We start from the raw sequence: 15,979 nt of genomic DNA on the forward strand, positions 1-15,979 counted from the left end.
TGATGGCACTCTGCAATTCTTACATTTCTTAGGGCTCAGAACATGCATTTATCACAAGAAGAGAGAAGAACATTTGCAGACAAGCAAGACATATGCTTTAAATGTTTTTAAAATGCCATTAAAATTGTGTCTTTTGGATCACAATCCAGAACATTTGACATTAAAGACAGCAGACTACATCATGCTCCCAGGGAGGTCAATGAGAGTTTTGCCTCTGAATCCAGTGAGTGGAAGAGAGGCCCCAGTATGAGACTTGGCTTCAAGTTTACTAGTTTATACAGGTTCATTTACTGCTATGTAGTGCCTGCAACAACATTGCTTAGGTACATATAGAACTAAATTCCATAAGCATTTCTGCTCTTCATTAAAAAAAACACTACACTTACATGACATCCAACTAAGCAGAGTCACGTACAAGCTTATTATTTAAACTAACTATGAAGTACCTTATAATTTTCAGTCAATGGGATACCTAAAAATGGCTTTGAGAATCTTGGAGTTTTTCCATCTTTTTAAGTTAAGATCAAACTACATAAGTGTTATAGCACCCACATATTTACAGAAGAGGAACTGGAGGCAGAGAGATTAAGTAACTTGCCAAAGGTCACTTTCTATTCCTGGCTTTGCCAGTGACTTAGCAAGCAGGAGTCCTGAGCGCTCGTCTACTCCTCTTAACAGGCCACAATTACTCTCTACTGTAGTTTAGAATACATTTTCATTTTAATACACTTGTTATTCACAAGTCTTTTGGAAGAGATTTAAGAAAAAAAGATTTTTCCTAATAATTAAAAATATATTAAAATTAAGAGCAGGCTGACATTTCCTGAACTCATTACTTTCCTGGCAACATTAGCAATACCCAACTGCTACCAGTGCTGTGTGCATCAAAAAAATGATAAAATATCTTGTATCAATCTTATTTTTCTAAAAAAAAGTTAATATTTAAGTTTACTCCTTTCTGTTGAGTCACATTTTTCGCATGCCCAACTGTCAGCTTAAATGAAATGTGCATTTCATGCAAGATAGAAAAACACATGCTAAAGTGGCCTCTGAATTTCCATCACTTACAAAGCATTTGCTCAGCTCCAATGCCATTTAATTTAAATTTCCCTTTTCCATTTCTCACCCCTTTTCAAGTGCTCCCTCCACAATATAAAGCTGCCTCTAACCTGTCATATTAATGTTCATGACAACAGTACAAAACTGCCAATTTCTGATAAGATACTTGCTTTTCTCCACTTTTGGCATTTTTTAAAGTTAGCTATTAAAGGAAGCACTTCTCACTCAAGCACATTCAGCTTCTAAAAATAAGCTTCCACGCAGCCAGACAATCAAAATTTGTGCTCAAGTCCAGTTAATATTTCACCGATTACTGCAGTGACGTTGGCCTTAAATTCCATCTTAAGATATTTAGTTAAATCAACAAACGGGGAAATTCAGTGAGGGGCCACATCTTATTAACAATTTTTATACAAAACCACCGTTAATTTTTAATAGGCGTTCTGAACACAGAATAATAGACAGGAAAGATATGGCTTTATACCGCAGAAATAAAATTGTGGGTGTTGAACATCTTAGGAGCTCCATATCCAATTTGTTCATTTTACAAACAAAGATATTTTTCTAATTGCTATGTTCTGCAAACACAACAGGAAAATTGAAAGTCAAGATGGGTTCCTTCTGGCCCATTAGCAATAAGAGGTTCTTCAATTGGAACTTGGTTAACAATGCTGTTGATGAAGCTAAAGCCAGAAAAGAATCCAGCTAGTTCTTGCCTACCTAGAATGTCTCTGTAGGCTAACAGGAGTAAAAAGTAGTAACATATCTCTCTCTACTTTGAGGATAAAGATGTGACTCAGAGTACACATCTGTTGAGTAAGAAGGTGCCATTTTCATAAAGTGAGCATAAAGGTACTTTAAGATATTTCCTACTAGAAAATAAATTTTCTTTATACTGCATTCAGATTTTGAGGATGGTTTTTAGGTTCTTTTATAGCACTACTCATCTTTACATCCCAATGCATTTTAAAAGGAGGACAGTATTATCCCCATTTCACAGGTAATACATACGCTTCAGGTTGATGTTTTAAATAGCACACCACTTACAAGATTGTCAACTTAAAATGATATACACACACAGGAATCACTTCAACCACTTCTAGACCAAAGATGGCAAATTCTTAACAGTGTACAGCAACAACAGAAGACACTTCAGGTGAAGAAAAACACTATATTCTAGTTATATGGCAGGGGGAATTTGGGTAGTTACACAAAATGCAATTACCAAAGTTAGAATTTGTCTGGGACTCACTTGCTAGGAGTGGCATGGATATTTAATGATCAGAAATTGTCAGCACTTCCACTTTACACTTGGTCTTGATTCTAGGACCCCTTGATTCTAACATCATGCTACTCCATCAATTTAGCCCCATTAAAAGATAATAGTGCCAAAAATTGAATCACCAACATCCTTGGACGTTGGAGATCTCCCATTAACTAGAGGATCCGCACCCACTTTGCTTAGGTTGTGACGTCTGAAGTGTTTACATTACAATGGTATAGCCAAAGACATAAATTCCAAGTTTCCTGTCTTACTAAGAATAATTACAAGTGTGTACCTACTGTATTACCGACAACAACCATAGAGTATCAAAGAGTTCTTTGTTCCAACAGTAAGTATCTTTGCTTAATGCTTATATAGTACCGTATGTGGACTGAGTAGTCAATACCACATTGACTCTTTCAGGACTAAATACTTCCCTTCACTCTTTTAAGGGTAAATAGTTGGGGGCCCTAGGCTTCTGTCCAGGCCCTGCCTCCTAACAACAACATGAGACAGCTCCATACAATCTCAAAGTACAAACCAATTTTAAGTGCTCAGAATAATGTATATGGGATTCTTTCCACCCATTTCTACTCCTTGCAACTAACTAGGATCCAAACAAGAAGTATATAAAGCCCAGACTCCCATGGCCATGCCTAAAATGAAAATTGATATTTCTAAGATCAACATGTGACAATATCTGACACAGAAGTGAGAGGTACTACTGTACAGTGGAAGCAAGAATGAAAGAACCTTAGAGTGAAGAGAGACAGCAGGTTCCTGAAGTAGATTCAGCTTTGGTGGCAAGGTCAGAAAGGACATGGACTATCAAACAGTGTTACTCCCTTAACAAGCCTAGCAAATGCAGCATTCAGCACAGACGAAGATTTTGTCTTTCTGTTGCCCGAGACAAACTACAATGATGACTAATGACAGTCAAAGGAAGACTTGGAATCATGATGGGGAGGAGGAAGAGTTCTATGACACCTTCATCACTTGAAATTCATCAGGCATATTTGATTCTCCACTTACATATATTTTGTCTGAGATATGTGGGACATTCTTAGTTTAAATCTGTGTACTAGACTTCCTTCAGCATTTGTGAAATGACAAGAAAAACCCACAGAGTCAGAAGGGTGTCAAGTGCTTTATGTTCCTAAACCACTCCTAATTGGGAACAATAAAAATAGTGTACAGCCAGCCTTAATATCTGGGGGGCAAAACCCTGTGAAGATTGTCCACTGGAAGAAGGACTAGAGGAATCAATGATTTCACATATCTAAATCAGCATATAACTGGAGCTTTTCCCCCCAGAAAAACTTACCCTAAAGCACGTATTTCCTACACAGGGAGGTTACAAATATCTATAGACATACTTATACTGAAGTAATTCTAAAACTGTTTATTACAGTTCCAGGGAATGAAGTATCTTCCCCTCTCCCCTAAAATAATACTTAATAAATTATTATTTTATCTGTAGAGGGGAATTTTTTTTTTAAATAGCATATTTGTATCTGCACACTTCTGTTATACACACATTTACATTATATATTTATATTATCTATAAAATGCATTATGTGCATAAATATAAAGATGTGCATACACAAATATTCTATATTTGTGAATATTTACATGTATAGCAGTTTGCAAAGCAAGTAGGCATCAAACCTATTGTCCACAACAACAGTCCAATGATTACAAATGCCAGGAACCCAGCATCATAAAAACAGTATTATTGCAATGGGATTGGGAGGCAAGATGAAACCACCTTAATAAAGAGGTGGAGTGAACTCAAACACTTTTAGACAACAGGCACATCATCCTCACCCCCCGCACCCAACTCCCCATTACTTAGGGGACAGACAGAGCTCTTCATGTAAACCCAGTCGTTTGACAGTGACATATGCATGCAGAAGCAAATTGTACCTCCCCCTCTCACCCCCCTCTCCACTTTTAAGTATACCACCCACCAGCTTGGGAAAAAAACTGAAACCAATATGCCACCCAGCAGTATGCAAAAAATTGGTAGCCATCCTCCTAAATGCAATCACCTATAGAGATCCTACAACCTATTCCCCAAAAATGAACAGCCAACTTGCAAACTTTCTGAAGTGATGCTACCTTCCTTTCTGGAATTGCTTACACTCCTTTTATTTATTTTTTAAAATGCAATTATTTAAATTAAAATTTTCAACCCAATAAGGTAAAGTTAGTTCAATTAAACAGCAAAGAAAGAAATAAGCCTGGTCTTAAAATGGATGCAGCAGAATCTTTTAAAGAGCAACATGTTGCAACCACCTTTCATTTTGGGGGATGAGAGGGATTGACTGAAAGAAACAAAACTGGAGAGCAGAGAGGGGTGGGTGGAATAAAGGCAACTTAGTGATTTATTTAACCTAAAAACTTTGCCTTTCCCCTTCTCTGGGAGGGTATGTGGGTCGGGAGGTGATTATTTCTCCCGTGTTTCTCTGCAGGAGGCTCCTGCTCGGCAGCTCAGGGGAGGAGGAGAAGGAGAGAAAGAGACACACACAGAAGAGAGAGGAGAGAGAAAAAGAAAATGGCGCAGAGACTAAGTCCTGACCGTCGACAAGGCGACTTTCCAGGGAGGAATCGGGGCCCAAAGGGAACCCCAGGAAACCCGGAGAGGCCTGATCTGGGGCCTGCATTGCCCCCACTAGGAGAAGTGGGGGTCGGGTGGAGCCTAAGCCCCTCGGAAGCAGGAGCATTTGGCAGCTCGATGGGAACAATGGGGCCGGTGAGCGAGGAGACGGGACTTAGTCTCTGGGACGCCATGTCTGTCCTTTACCATCCTCAGTAACACAGAAGAGGGGGGAGCGAAAGGGGGAGGTAAAGTGGGGTAAATCGCCCCCAAAAGGCGGGGGTGGGGGGCAGAGACTCACCGTTCACTCGGAAATCCGCCTCGATCTGTAAAGACAAGTGGAAGCGAGTGAAAAAATCATGTATGTTTTCAAAAACAGCAAAAGAGCCTGATCCAGGGGGCAGTTTAAAATGAAGAGGAAGGAAATCGACTCACCGTCCGTTTCCCACACAGATACGTATTGGGAGGGGTGTCCCCCCCAAATCAAGGGCAGGGGGCGAAATTCAGACTTCCTAGCGCCCCAAAGTTTTAACCTCCCCCCAACCTATTTTAAGTCCCCCCTCATGCTTATGTACCCATTCTCTGTGGCACCCCTGCCCTGGTACCCCTTCCCCCCGCATGAAAAACGGGGGCACGTTCCCATCCTCTCCGGATCTGTCTTTTAAAGGGAAGGCAGGAGAAAAAAAATCCCCCCCCCCCCCCGGGGGGGGTGGCTGGGGGGTTTTTGGGGGGGGGGGGGGGGAGTTACAGACCCTTTATGTGTCTATGGGGAAATCACCAATCACAGAGAGACTGGTGGAGCCCGCGGGGTAGTGATCAAGGCATCCCACCCTAAGTGTCCGAGGGCAAATAGGGAGGGGGAGTCAAGGGGGTTAAGGATCCAGAGCTCTGGGTGGGGGGCAGGGGAAGGGACGCCCCCACTAAGGAGATATGGGGATGAGGTCACCCCGTGGCCCCACGGGATACTGTGGGGCCGGGGACACCTCCAAGTGCCTGAGGGGATTTTGGGGGGCTGGAGGTCCCCAGTGGGGCCCCAACTGTCTGAGGGGATATTGGGGGGTGCGTGCGGGTCCCTCACCTGGGAGTCGTTGTGCAGCTGGTCCCCGCTCATGCCGGCTGGTGGGGAGGCCTACACAGGAGCAGAGGCGCCTGGGAGCAGCAGAGTCTGAGGCCGAAGGGAGAGTGCAGCCCCCTCACTCAACACGGCAGTCAGTTGTGTAACAGACTAAGTCCTCGTTTCCCCTCACTGCGCAGGCGCCGCTGCTTTTAAACCGGAGGAGGGGCTGGGACGGGAGGGGGAGAAGGAGGAGAGGAGAGAAGCGGGTTCCAATATTTGCATGCTCGACCACGCCTCGTCTCCACCTCCAATTATAAGAGAGTTTGGTCGAGCCACGCCTCCTCCCGGCTCTCAGAACTCCGGGTTAGATTTGCATGCGAGCCACGCCCATTCCCCCTCTCTGCAATTTACGAAAAACGCCGGTTTGCTATTTGCGTCCCCTGCTCTCTTCCCTCCTTTTAGAACGCCGGGTGCTATTTACATATCCGGTCCCGCCCCTCCAACCCTCTTCTCCAGACACGAAGGAAAGGCCGGCACTTATTTGCATATCCGGCCTCGCCTCCTCCAAGGGAAGACTCCTGCCCCCCGCAGCAGATGGAATGAAAGCCCGTCCCAAGGTGCGCGTAACGCTCATGCGCAAGAACTCCCCTGCAGGGATGCTCTATTTGCATGTGAGGCCCCGCTCTTTCTCTGCAAGCCTCACTGGCTGCTAGCTCCAGCTAAGGGTTGCATGAGAAGGGCAGAGGAGGCAGGTGCCGAAGCTGGAAAGCAGTAGCAGCGGCTTTATTTTCCGACCTGCCTCCCATACAGCTCTTCTCAGCTGCCTCTGACCCCAGTACGCAGAACAGGGATCAAACAGCTGCTAGGGTGATAGGATGGGTGGGGGAGAACACTGATGGACAGCTGCCGGGAGATCAGGATGGACAAACATGAGCCCGTCAAGCAGGCTGAGAGAATGATATCAAGAGGATAGCAAGAAGTGGATGGGAGTGTGTGGGGTTGCACACATGCATCGCCTAAGGAAGCCAAGGAAATCTCCCATCCCCCCAACTTTCCCTCTCAAGTAGCCCATTTCCTGGTGCAGGAAGGGTTCGATTGTAATCCTACTAATTGCTCATTTTCAAAGTCATATTTTATAAATTAGATTGTAAACTCTCTGGGACAGGGACTGTGACTAATTGTGTGTTTGTATAACGCCTAGCCCACCACTTCAGCTGTTTGTCTTTGCTTGCTGCTGTGTTATGGTTTATTTAAGATTGTGGACTTTTTGGAGTATGGACAAGTCTTCCTATATTTTAGTAAACTCCAGGAGCCATTCTAGCATAGTATAAATAATCGTGATTGTTTTATTTTCTGAAATCTTTCTCCAAAATGTGGCTTCTTATATATTTTGGGCCTGATTCTCCACTCCATTACACTGGTTTTCCACCAGAGTAGCTCCACTGCAGTCAAATGAATAGTGCTGATGTAGAACAGGGATAATAGATTGGAGAATCAGGCACTGTGAAATGTTCAAAATCAAATTGTGATATAATCATAGCAGTACTGCATATAAGTGGATGTGGGTGTACTGTAGAACCACTGAGCATATTACCAAACTTTATTATGTGTGTTGCAGTAGCACCTGGAGGCTACAATCATGATTAAGGGCTATACTGTACTAGTTGCTGTATAAATGCACAGCTGGGCTTGCACTGGGCTTTACGGCAAGGGCAATAATCAGTAGTGCCTCATAGGTTGGATTTTTCTTTTGAAAATGGGATCAATCAGCCAACAGATTTTTTTGTAGTGTAGACAGGCCCTTACACATAATTTCCTATATGGAAATTGAGGGAGAATGAATCCTATACCTTCCTATAAAGAAAATCTGAAGACATCTGTTTCTGTTCTGCAACAGTTCACAGCCTTCACCAAAGGGGCTTTCTCTCTGGTCTACTGAAAGGACAGTTTAGTATATGTGGCTGGTACAATATCTCACTGGACTGCCTCAAGTCTTCATCTTGGAGTTTCCTTCCAGGGTTACTACATGAAATGTACCTTTCCCCTGCTCCATCCTTTACACTACTGGATCCTTGATTTGACATTAAAATAATCCTATGCTGCCAGGCTAAATGAAGACCTCAGGAAATACATAGAAATGTGCGCAGCCACCACCTATTTGCTGAATATTTATATTCCTGTAAGGGTAAAACTCTGTTACTTTCTCACAATCTTCAGAAGAGGATGTGAGTATTCCCCTTTTACCAGCCGCAGCCCAATATTTCTGGCTCCAAATCTGTTTATTATGTAAACTGATTTAGAAAACTGATAGTTTTTTAAATATATTCTAATGAACTGGTTGTACTGTGTTGCATGGGCACTAACAAAGATTCTCCTTTGATTCAAGTGGAAAGAGCATGCATATCTGAGTTCTATTCCACAGTCACACTGAAGTTCTGAATGGCCCTAGTGGGAACATAGGAATAATCAGGAGCTCATAGGAGTCCAGTGGTTTGTTACACTATTTGCATTTTGTTGCAGCAGGACATTTATCTGGTGCCAAAATTATGGGCTCTAGGCAGCCTTAGAAACCCGTTGAGATGCATTGGTTTGAAGCAGAAGTTTCATTTATTATAAGAAAGTAGTACAGTAGGGCCAGTTTTACAGTAGGGCCAGTTTCAATCAGAGCTTGAATGGGGGAGATTTGGGGGTACAGAGCACCACTATCACCTCTACCAAGTGCTATCTTGTGCTCCAGAATCTCTGCTTGGATTTTTTTTTTTAAAGCAAGTTTCTAGTCCTTCTGTTTGCAAAGAAAACCTTCAAAATGTGAAATGAGCGTAAGCATTGCAGAGACATCTGCTGACAACCTGAAACAATGGCACCAAGAGGTATGAACCTTCCCTGAGGATGAAGGCTATGGTAATACAAACTAGGTACCTTATAGAGCACACCAGCGGGGTCTGCTCAGGGCAAGGAAAGTGTAACACATTAGAGGGCTCTACAAATCAACCCCTTGAGTGCACTTTGGTGGCGCAGTGTAGAGAAACCATCAATGAAGTGTGAACTCAAAGCCCAATAATGATAATTTAAATGACAACATTGTTAACTATTTTACTACTGATCAAAGCATTTAGTGACGACTCCTTTTGGCACCTAGGTAGCTGGTGCTTGGATGATACTAGTACCACTCTTATGATTCCCTTCTCAAAAAGGAAGGAAACACAAGGGGCCTTGCAGAGCCCAGCAGGACATCTGAGCCTGCTAGGGGGGAAACTAAGCCCAAGGAACCCAGCAGAGACCATATCTTGAACATATGGATAATCTACTGTGAGTGACACATCGTCTTGGTGTCTCCAGTGGGTGGACCCTGTTTCATGGAAGAGTACCACTGCCCTTTTTCCAATCTTATCCTTAATCCTTCGGGAGACAGGATTGGAATAAAAAATTACTCATGGGCAGAGACCATTGAAGCCTGATATTAAACTCCATCCACACTGGAGATTGGACTGTGTTAGTTGAACCATGCCTCTGGTGGGAGTTGGCATCTGCAGGGAGACAGCAGAAAGGTTTTAAGATTCATGAAGATTTTTTTCCATTATTGTTCTGTCGTGCTTAACCATGTTCTTATGCTTTGTAACCTGCCATATAGACTCTTCAACACACACAGTGCCTACCCTCCTTTGAATCAGGTATATTATGATCCTTACCCACTGTTGTAAATTGGCTCAGTGTGCACCTTAGTGCATCAGTTTCAGCTTCCCATTTCTGGATGTCCAGAGCCCCCACCAATTACCAGATAACATAAGACAAAAGGACGGTCATTCAAAAGATATTTATAAGCATACTAAACTGAAATGCCTTTGCAGCTACTTCTGCTGGCACAAGTTTGATAGAAAACTCACAAAATCCCACAGGATCCTGCAACATCCTACAAACTGAACCAAGGGAGTCCAGCAGTTTTTAGTTATCACTTTTTACCTAATTTATAAGCACATGTCCATTTATAAACATGTCCATTACCCTAGTAAGCAGGAGACTATTTGACTATCTATTGCATTGTTATTGCTGTGGCACATTCATTCAAATGAATGGAATGTCAGTACAAGAAATGTCCAGTTTAATTGGACATTTCAATTACACTGACCAGCAGGGAAGTGGTTAACGATAAGGAGTGATTCTGATCACGTACAGGGGCTATGATAGCTCAAGATAAATGGGGAAGTCCACACCTCTAAGTGCTATTTTTTCAATCTGTCCCTTTGCTGACTCAACAAACAACAGTGCCTCATCCCAGGGGCTAAGTTTGAAAAGAAATAGCTGAAAACTATATTTTTAAATGAAATCAGAAATCCTGGTGAATTAAAAAAAAATCTGCAGGAAACCCTAAAATCTTCAGATTGCCTGAATTTCTACTCTCCAGGCTTCTATGTATTTGGGTCATTTGGTTCTGTGGAGGTATATGACAAAGATCTCATGGCACATCTGAAAGAAGGAGGTGGCACCTCAGTGTCCTGGCTAAAAAATCCAAACCAGATTCTAATGACTAAGGGTCAAATCCTGCAGCCAGCACCAGTCCAAGTAACTGGGCTGTGCTCTGAGGAGCTCCGCAAGGGCTGCAAGAAATTCCCTTGTGGCTGCACTGTGGTGTCAGGGCTTCTGCAGTAGCTGTGCTACTTCTGCTGTGCCCTCCTTTACAGGAGAAATAGCTCCTCCAAATCAGCCTCTTCTGTGCACCAGAATTTCTGCCATCAGCAGCCTCCCCAGCTGCAGAGAGATGGGCAGGATTTGTCAAATGTAAGCTAGCAATAGCCACAAGGCCAGATTGCGGCTTTATAACACAGTCCAGGCAGGATGAGTGTCAAGGGGACATACTGCAGCAGGCTGCCCCAAGAGGAATTCTGGGTAACACCACCAGATATCCTCTTGTGGATTCCCAGCAGCACATGTGGCATTGGAAGCTCTGCTACCCTTGGAAAGGGGGCAGTGCAGGACCCTGCACTAGGGCAGTGCAGTTGGTAAGTGTGGAGAATGTTAGGCTGGTGGCTCTGTCCCCTTTCTGATAGCGCATGCTGAGCTACTAGCAATGAGCAGCACCCTCCCCAAGGGGCCTTGGACACCAGCTGGATGAAGTCATAATAAAGGTCAAGGGGGTGAAAATAAGGAATGTGTATATGCTGCCTGTTCAATGGAGAAGACCCTGCTTTTCCATTTGATGGAGCCTGCAAATGGAGCAGCCTGTCACCTCCTTCCCCTGCCTAGGGATTTAGATGGGAATGGGTGCATGCAAGTGTTACAATTTTATTGTCATTTACTATTTAAAGTGGCTTACACCAACACAGGGAGTGAATGAAGTAGGCAGGATCCGTGGCAGATTGTGGTGTTTCAGGTGTAAGGACAAGATGGTCAAAATTTAAACAAGGCCCCATGTCTCATGCAGCATGTTAAACCTAAGTTATAGATCTGAACCTTTAGAATTATGCAGCCCTTCATCTCCTGCCCTTGGACCAGTACTGCACTATCATTACAGTATCACCTGTGCTTGGTATTGTCTATATTAAATTCAGTTTATTATATGCTGCTTCCAGGTTTCACTGATTTTATATTTTAATGTGTATATTCTATTTCTATTCACTCTAGATTAAAAAACCCAATATCCAGATCTTTGACCTTGTTTGATAGTGCAAAAAAGTGTGGGTGACAATACATATGTACACAGTTGCCACCTCTCATGACTTTAGCATAACTCTCACAACTTTTGGTGTATTTTCTTAAAGCCCAAGCTACTGGAATCAAAAGATTGCATGAGAATCTCAGCTTTGCTTTAAAAGAAAAAGTAAGTTTCTAGCCCTCATGGCTGTAGAGAAAAGCTTGTAAGTGTGAAGTAAATGCACCTTAAAAAGCACAGAAATCAGATGCCAAAGAGAAAGAACCCAAAGTTTCTTGCTTAAAAATAAAATCTCATGACTGAGGGGGGATGGGATGCGCACTGACCCATGATTTTTGAATGCTTGGGTTTGTTAAATCTGCATGTGTCTATTCCCAGCATCCATTTAAATAATGTCGTTAAGTACCCTGAGACACCTACATGGTTTGCTGGATTCTGTATCAGTGTAGTCTTGTAAATGGTCACTAGAACAAAAGAGTTCCACAAAACATGAGCAATCAAATATATAACTGCCCTCATTCTTTATTAGGATAACCTGCTCACAAATATTCATACCGGTTACGTTTTGAAACTAAATGAGCACAGTGCTTTCGAAAGCTCCTTGTTTTCCACCTTGGTAAACCATACCAATAATTCACAGTTTTATATGTAGGGGGCAGGAGCAAATAGAAGCAGAACTAGCAGGTGACATTGTGTGAGGTAACTTTCAAAGGCCAGCTTTAATTACTGACTTGCATCTGGGAAGGGAGAGGTTTGGCGTAATCATGGGTAATTACTAGTTAGGGAATAATAGCTGATAGTGGCTTGCTTTATTACATGAATGCTTGCATTTGCTGTCATAGTTTGCCATTATTATTATTGGAGTCAAGAGTCAGATGGAAAAAAGGATGGTACATAATAGAAGAGGAGTGAAACCAAAAATTTTTTAATCAGATGATGAGGACAAAATTATATCTTCGGGTATTTGTCATGAATCACTTAAAAGGTATTATGCATTGTGAAATACGTTCAGCAATTTTGTAATGAACTGGATAGTATAAGTGTTAACACTGCCTTCTACTGGATAAAATCAGAATTCTTCTGCGTCACAAGCTCTGTACTGCTAACAGATAAGACGATTCTCCTTAATGGGAGTTCAGGAAGCCACAAGCGGTGTACTGATGCAGCCAGTCCTCCTAGCTCCATCTCATAGTGCAGTGCCTCATATTTGGAAACTACACTGTAGGTCCTGCTGTGAGCAGCAGTACTGGGCATTATGAGGTAGGCACTTCGGGGGTCCCAGAATGCACTGGAAAAGCCACCATTGCACGGTATGTGGTGCAACAAGATGGCTCTGTTACAATGCTAAAGTGTTGCAAGTACAACTGAGACAAGAAACCATTTCATCTAATCAGTGTCCTTAGAATGGTTCCCTTACTTTGCTGTCCAAATTTGGTTAGTCAGTTTCACTTCTTTTTTTTTTTTAGTCAATTTCACTTTCTATTTCTCATGCAGTAGCAACCTGCTGGTTTTGGATTCACAATACTGCAGGGAAATGTTTGTCTAAACATTCTTTTTATATTGGGCTTTATATAAATTGTTTTTTAAAAAATTAATCCCTAAACCTAAATTTGGTACCTCTATTTAAGGACAGTGTCCCTTCCAAGTACAATACGGTAATATTTTGCCCTTCATCAGCATTTTCCAAACAAAGGGGCAAATAGTATCCCCATTTTGCAGGTAGGAGAACTGAGTCACAGAGAGATTAAGGCTGACGTTTTCAAGAGTAACCACCAGTCTCTTCCGCGCCAAAAAAAAAAAAAGTCACCCAAAATAAAAGAGCACTTTAAAAAATGTGGCTTTAAATAACTTGGTCAAGGTCACACAGCAAGTCAGAGCTGAAAATAGAACCTTGGTCTATCCTGGGATTTTAGCTACTGGTGCAGCTGCATCAGTACAAACCCCTAAACTGATAAACTTTCAAACTGGGGCAGTAGTAGTAGATCTTTATCATATACCTTCACAGAACCAAATGACCCAAATACTTAGGAGCCTGGAGAGTAAAAATTCAGGCAATCTGAAGATTTTAGGGTTTCCTGCAGATTTTTTTGAATTCATCAGGATTTATGATTTCATTTAAAAATAGAGTTTCCAGCTATTTCTTTTCAAAGTTAGCCCCTTGGATGAGGCACTGCTGTCTTGTTGAGTCAGCAGAGGGACAGTGTAAAACTGGAGTGAGGAATCAGGCCCAGGGTTTTAAACCTGACGATAGATCTGATCCTCCCTCTCTAGTTCTTGCATGGCCCCCCATCACCGAGTATCTGAGCACCTCAAAAGCTTTTCATGTCTTTATACTCACAACTGCCCTGTGAGGTAGAGGAGGAATTGTGGCATAGAGGCTCGAGCCTGGTCTACACTTATTAGTTTTACAGGCTGAGCTATGTCTGTTGCGTGTGTGTGTTTGTCCTAATGTAGACACAGTTATGCCAGTATAAAAGTGCTTATGATGATGTCTTAATTTGCTTCCCTGAACCAGAAGTTATAAAACTGCTTATATCAGTATACCAGTCTAACTGGGTCTACACTAGGATTTTATTTATTTAGCTGCTTTTCCTACGCCAGCATAGTTAAAGTGGAAAAACTTTTAAGTGTAGACAAGGCCTAAGTTACTTGCCCAACTGGAAGTCTCTGGCAAAGCAAGAACACTGAACACAGGTCTCCTGCAGCTAGGGCCCTGACCACTGGACCATTCTTCCTCTGAACCCCTTAGTCCTCAGAGTAGTCTTTACTTACTGTGTAATCCCACTGAAGCCAATATAACTATTAAATGGGGCAAGAGGCACTCCATGATTACAGACTGCAGCGATGGGGCTCTGTATCCCTTTGAAGTATGAATGCCACTATATTCAGTCAATGTATCCATCCACACAAGAACCCTGGCCAGTGAAGGACTGTTCCCTACAGACTAGCTCCCTCCTTATTGTCTGGATTGACCTACTGGCTAACCTTAGCATATTTCAAAACCATCAAGCTGAAGTAGATCTTGGGCATGAGTCTGAACTCGCCCTCCCAAGGCCTGCACAACATTGGCAGCATGGCATGCTGACCTCAAGATGTCACATCACAATGTCAAAATATAATCGTCAGCCTGTAGCTATTTTGGAAGGAGGCTCATGGTCACAGTTGAGTTCAGGAAAACCAGTGGGTAAACCAGCCTATCAAATTGCAGGTATCGCTTGCCCAGTGTGGGAGGCTTCACAGGGCTAGCAGAGGAAAAGCTGTTCTGTGGTTAAAGCATAGGATTGGGAGATAGGCCTTCTTTACCTTGGGGATTTGGCCCCGTTGCAGCTATTGGTAGCCAGCAACCGCTGCAGCCACCTAGAGCAGGCAAACAAAGCTGCTATAAACTACCGTTTGCACGGATACTTCTTCCATTGTTTAAATTACTTTGGTTAAAACAATGCCTGTGTAGACACTCTTATTACAGTTTAGTTTCAGTGAATTCCTAGACTGACTTCAGATAAACTGAAACATGCCTGGCTTAAACTGAATTAACAGTGTCCGAAGAAGGTTTTAGCAGTTTAACTAAATCAGTTTCAAAATCCGACCTTTACTTAAGCTGGTGGAACTTTCTCACAAGACCTAGGATACAACAGAGAGTCAGCAACAATGATATGGCATAAATAGCGACAAAGGAAATTCCATATGTACAATTACTACTTGCTATTTGTATTGCAGTGGGTCCTATGAGCCCCAGTCCTGGGCCAGGGCCCTGTTGGGCAAGGAGCTGTACAAACACAGAATGAAAAGAGTCCCAGCCCCAAAGAGTTCAGATACAGTGACAAGCATGGAATAAATGTGTAAGTAGTAGCTATGCAGAAATACTTCTTAAATTATACATAACATTGATGAGGACATTTTTTATATACACACTGCCTCAATCCTGCAGCACACTCTGTGCAGCTAGACCCCTGTGCCCAGTTGGAGAATCAGTGACTTTAATGGGGCTCCACCCAGATGCAGGGGGACTACATGCATGGTTCTTCCTGCCGGATTCAGGCCTCTGCTTTAAAAGCAAAGAGTATCTCTTTGTGGGTGTATTTTCCCCCATCTAATGTAACAGGAAAGCATAACAGCAACCTGTGATTCAGAAAGCAGCCAAAATTCCAAGGCTCACATCTGGATTCATCACATGGACATTCAGGAATAAATAAATAAGCAGGGTTACAGGTATTAAAAAAATAAAAAAAATTAAAAAAGGAGTGGGATATAATCAGCCAAGGTACAAGGCTCAAGATCTGCCATTGGAGGCCTCTTTCTGCACAGCTTACATGACTGGTTTGCTTCCATGAAAGCAGTTCAGAGCATGCCATA

The 15,979-nt window shown here is 42.7% G+C and overlaps 1 protein-coding gene across 1 annotated transcript in view; it reads right to left on the bottom strand.

The window, feature by feature from the left end:
• TOP1 (DNA topoisomerase I) overlaps positions 1-6,145 on the bottom strand; it is an 82,232-nt gene extending 76,087 nt beyond the window's left edge. Inside the window, exons 1-2 of the mRNA XM_024202020.3 lie at positions 6,001-6,145; positions 5,224-5,248 (exon numbers count right to left, since the gene is read on the bottom strand). Of these exons, the coding sequence (XP_024057788.1) occupies positions 5,224-5,248; positions 6,001-6,033 (58 nt within the window). The 5' untranslated portion in view covers positions 6,034-6,145. The remainder of the gene's footprint in view (positions 1-5,223; positions 5,249-6,000) is intronic.
• Between the last annotated feature and the right edge of the window lie 9,834 nt (positions 6,146-15,979).

The sequence above is a fragment of the Terrapene carolina genome, unplaced genomic scaffold, assembly GCF_002925995.2.
Source record: "Terrapene carolina triunguis isolate 2854851 unplaced genomic scaffold, T_m_triunguis-2.0 Scaffold233, whole genome shotgun sequence".
Taxonomy (NCBI): domain Eukaryota; kingdom Metazoa; phylum Chordata; order Testudines; family Emydidae; genus Terrapene; species Terrapene triunguis.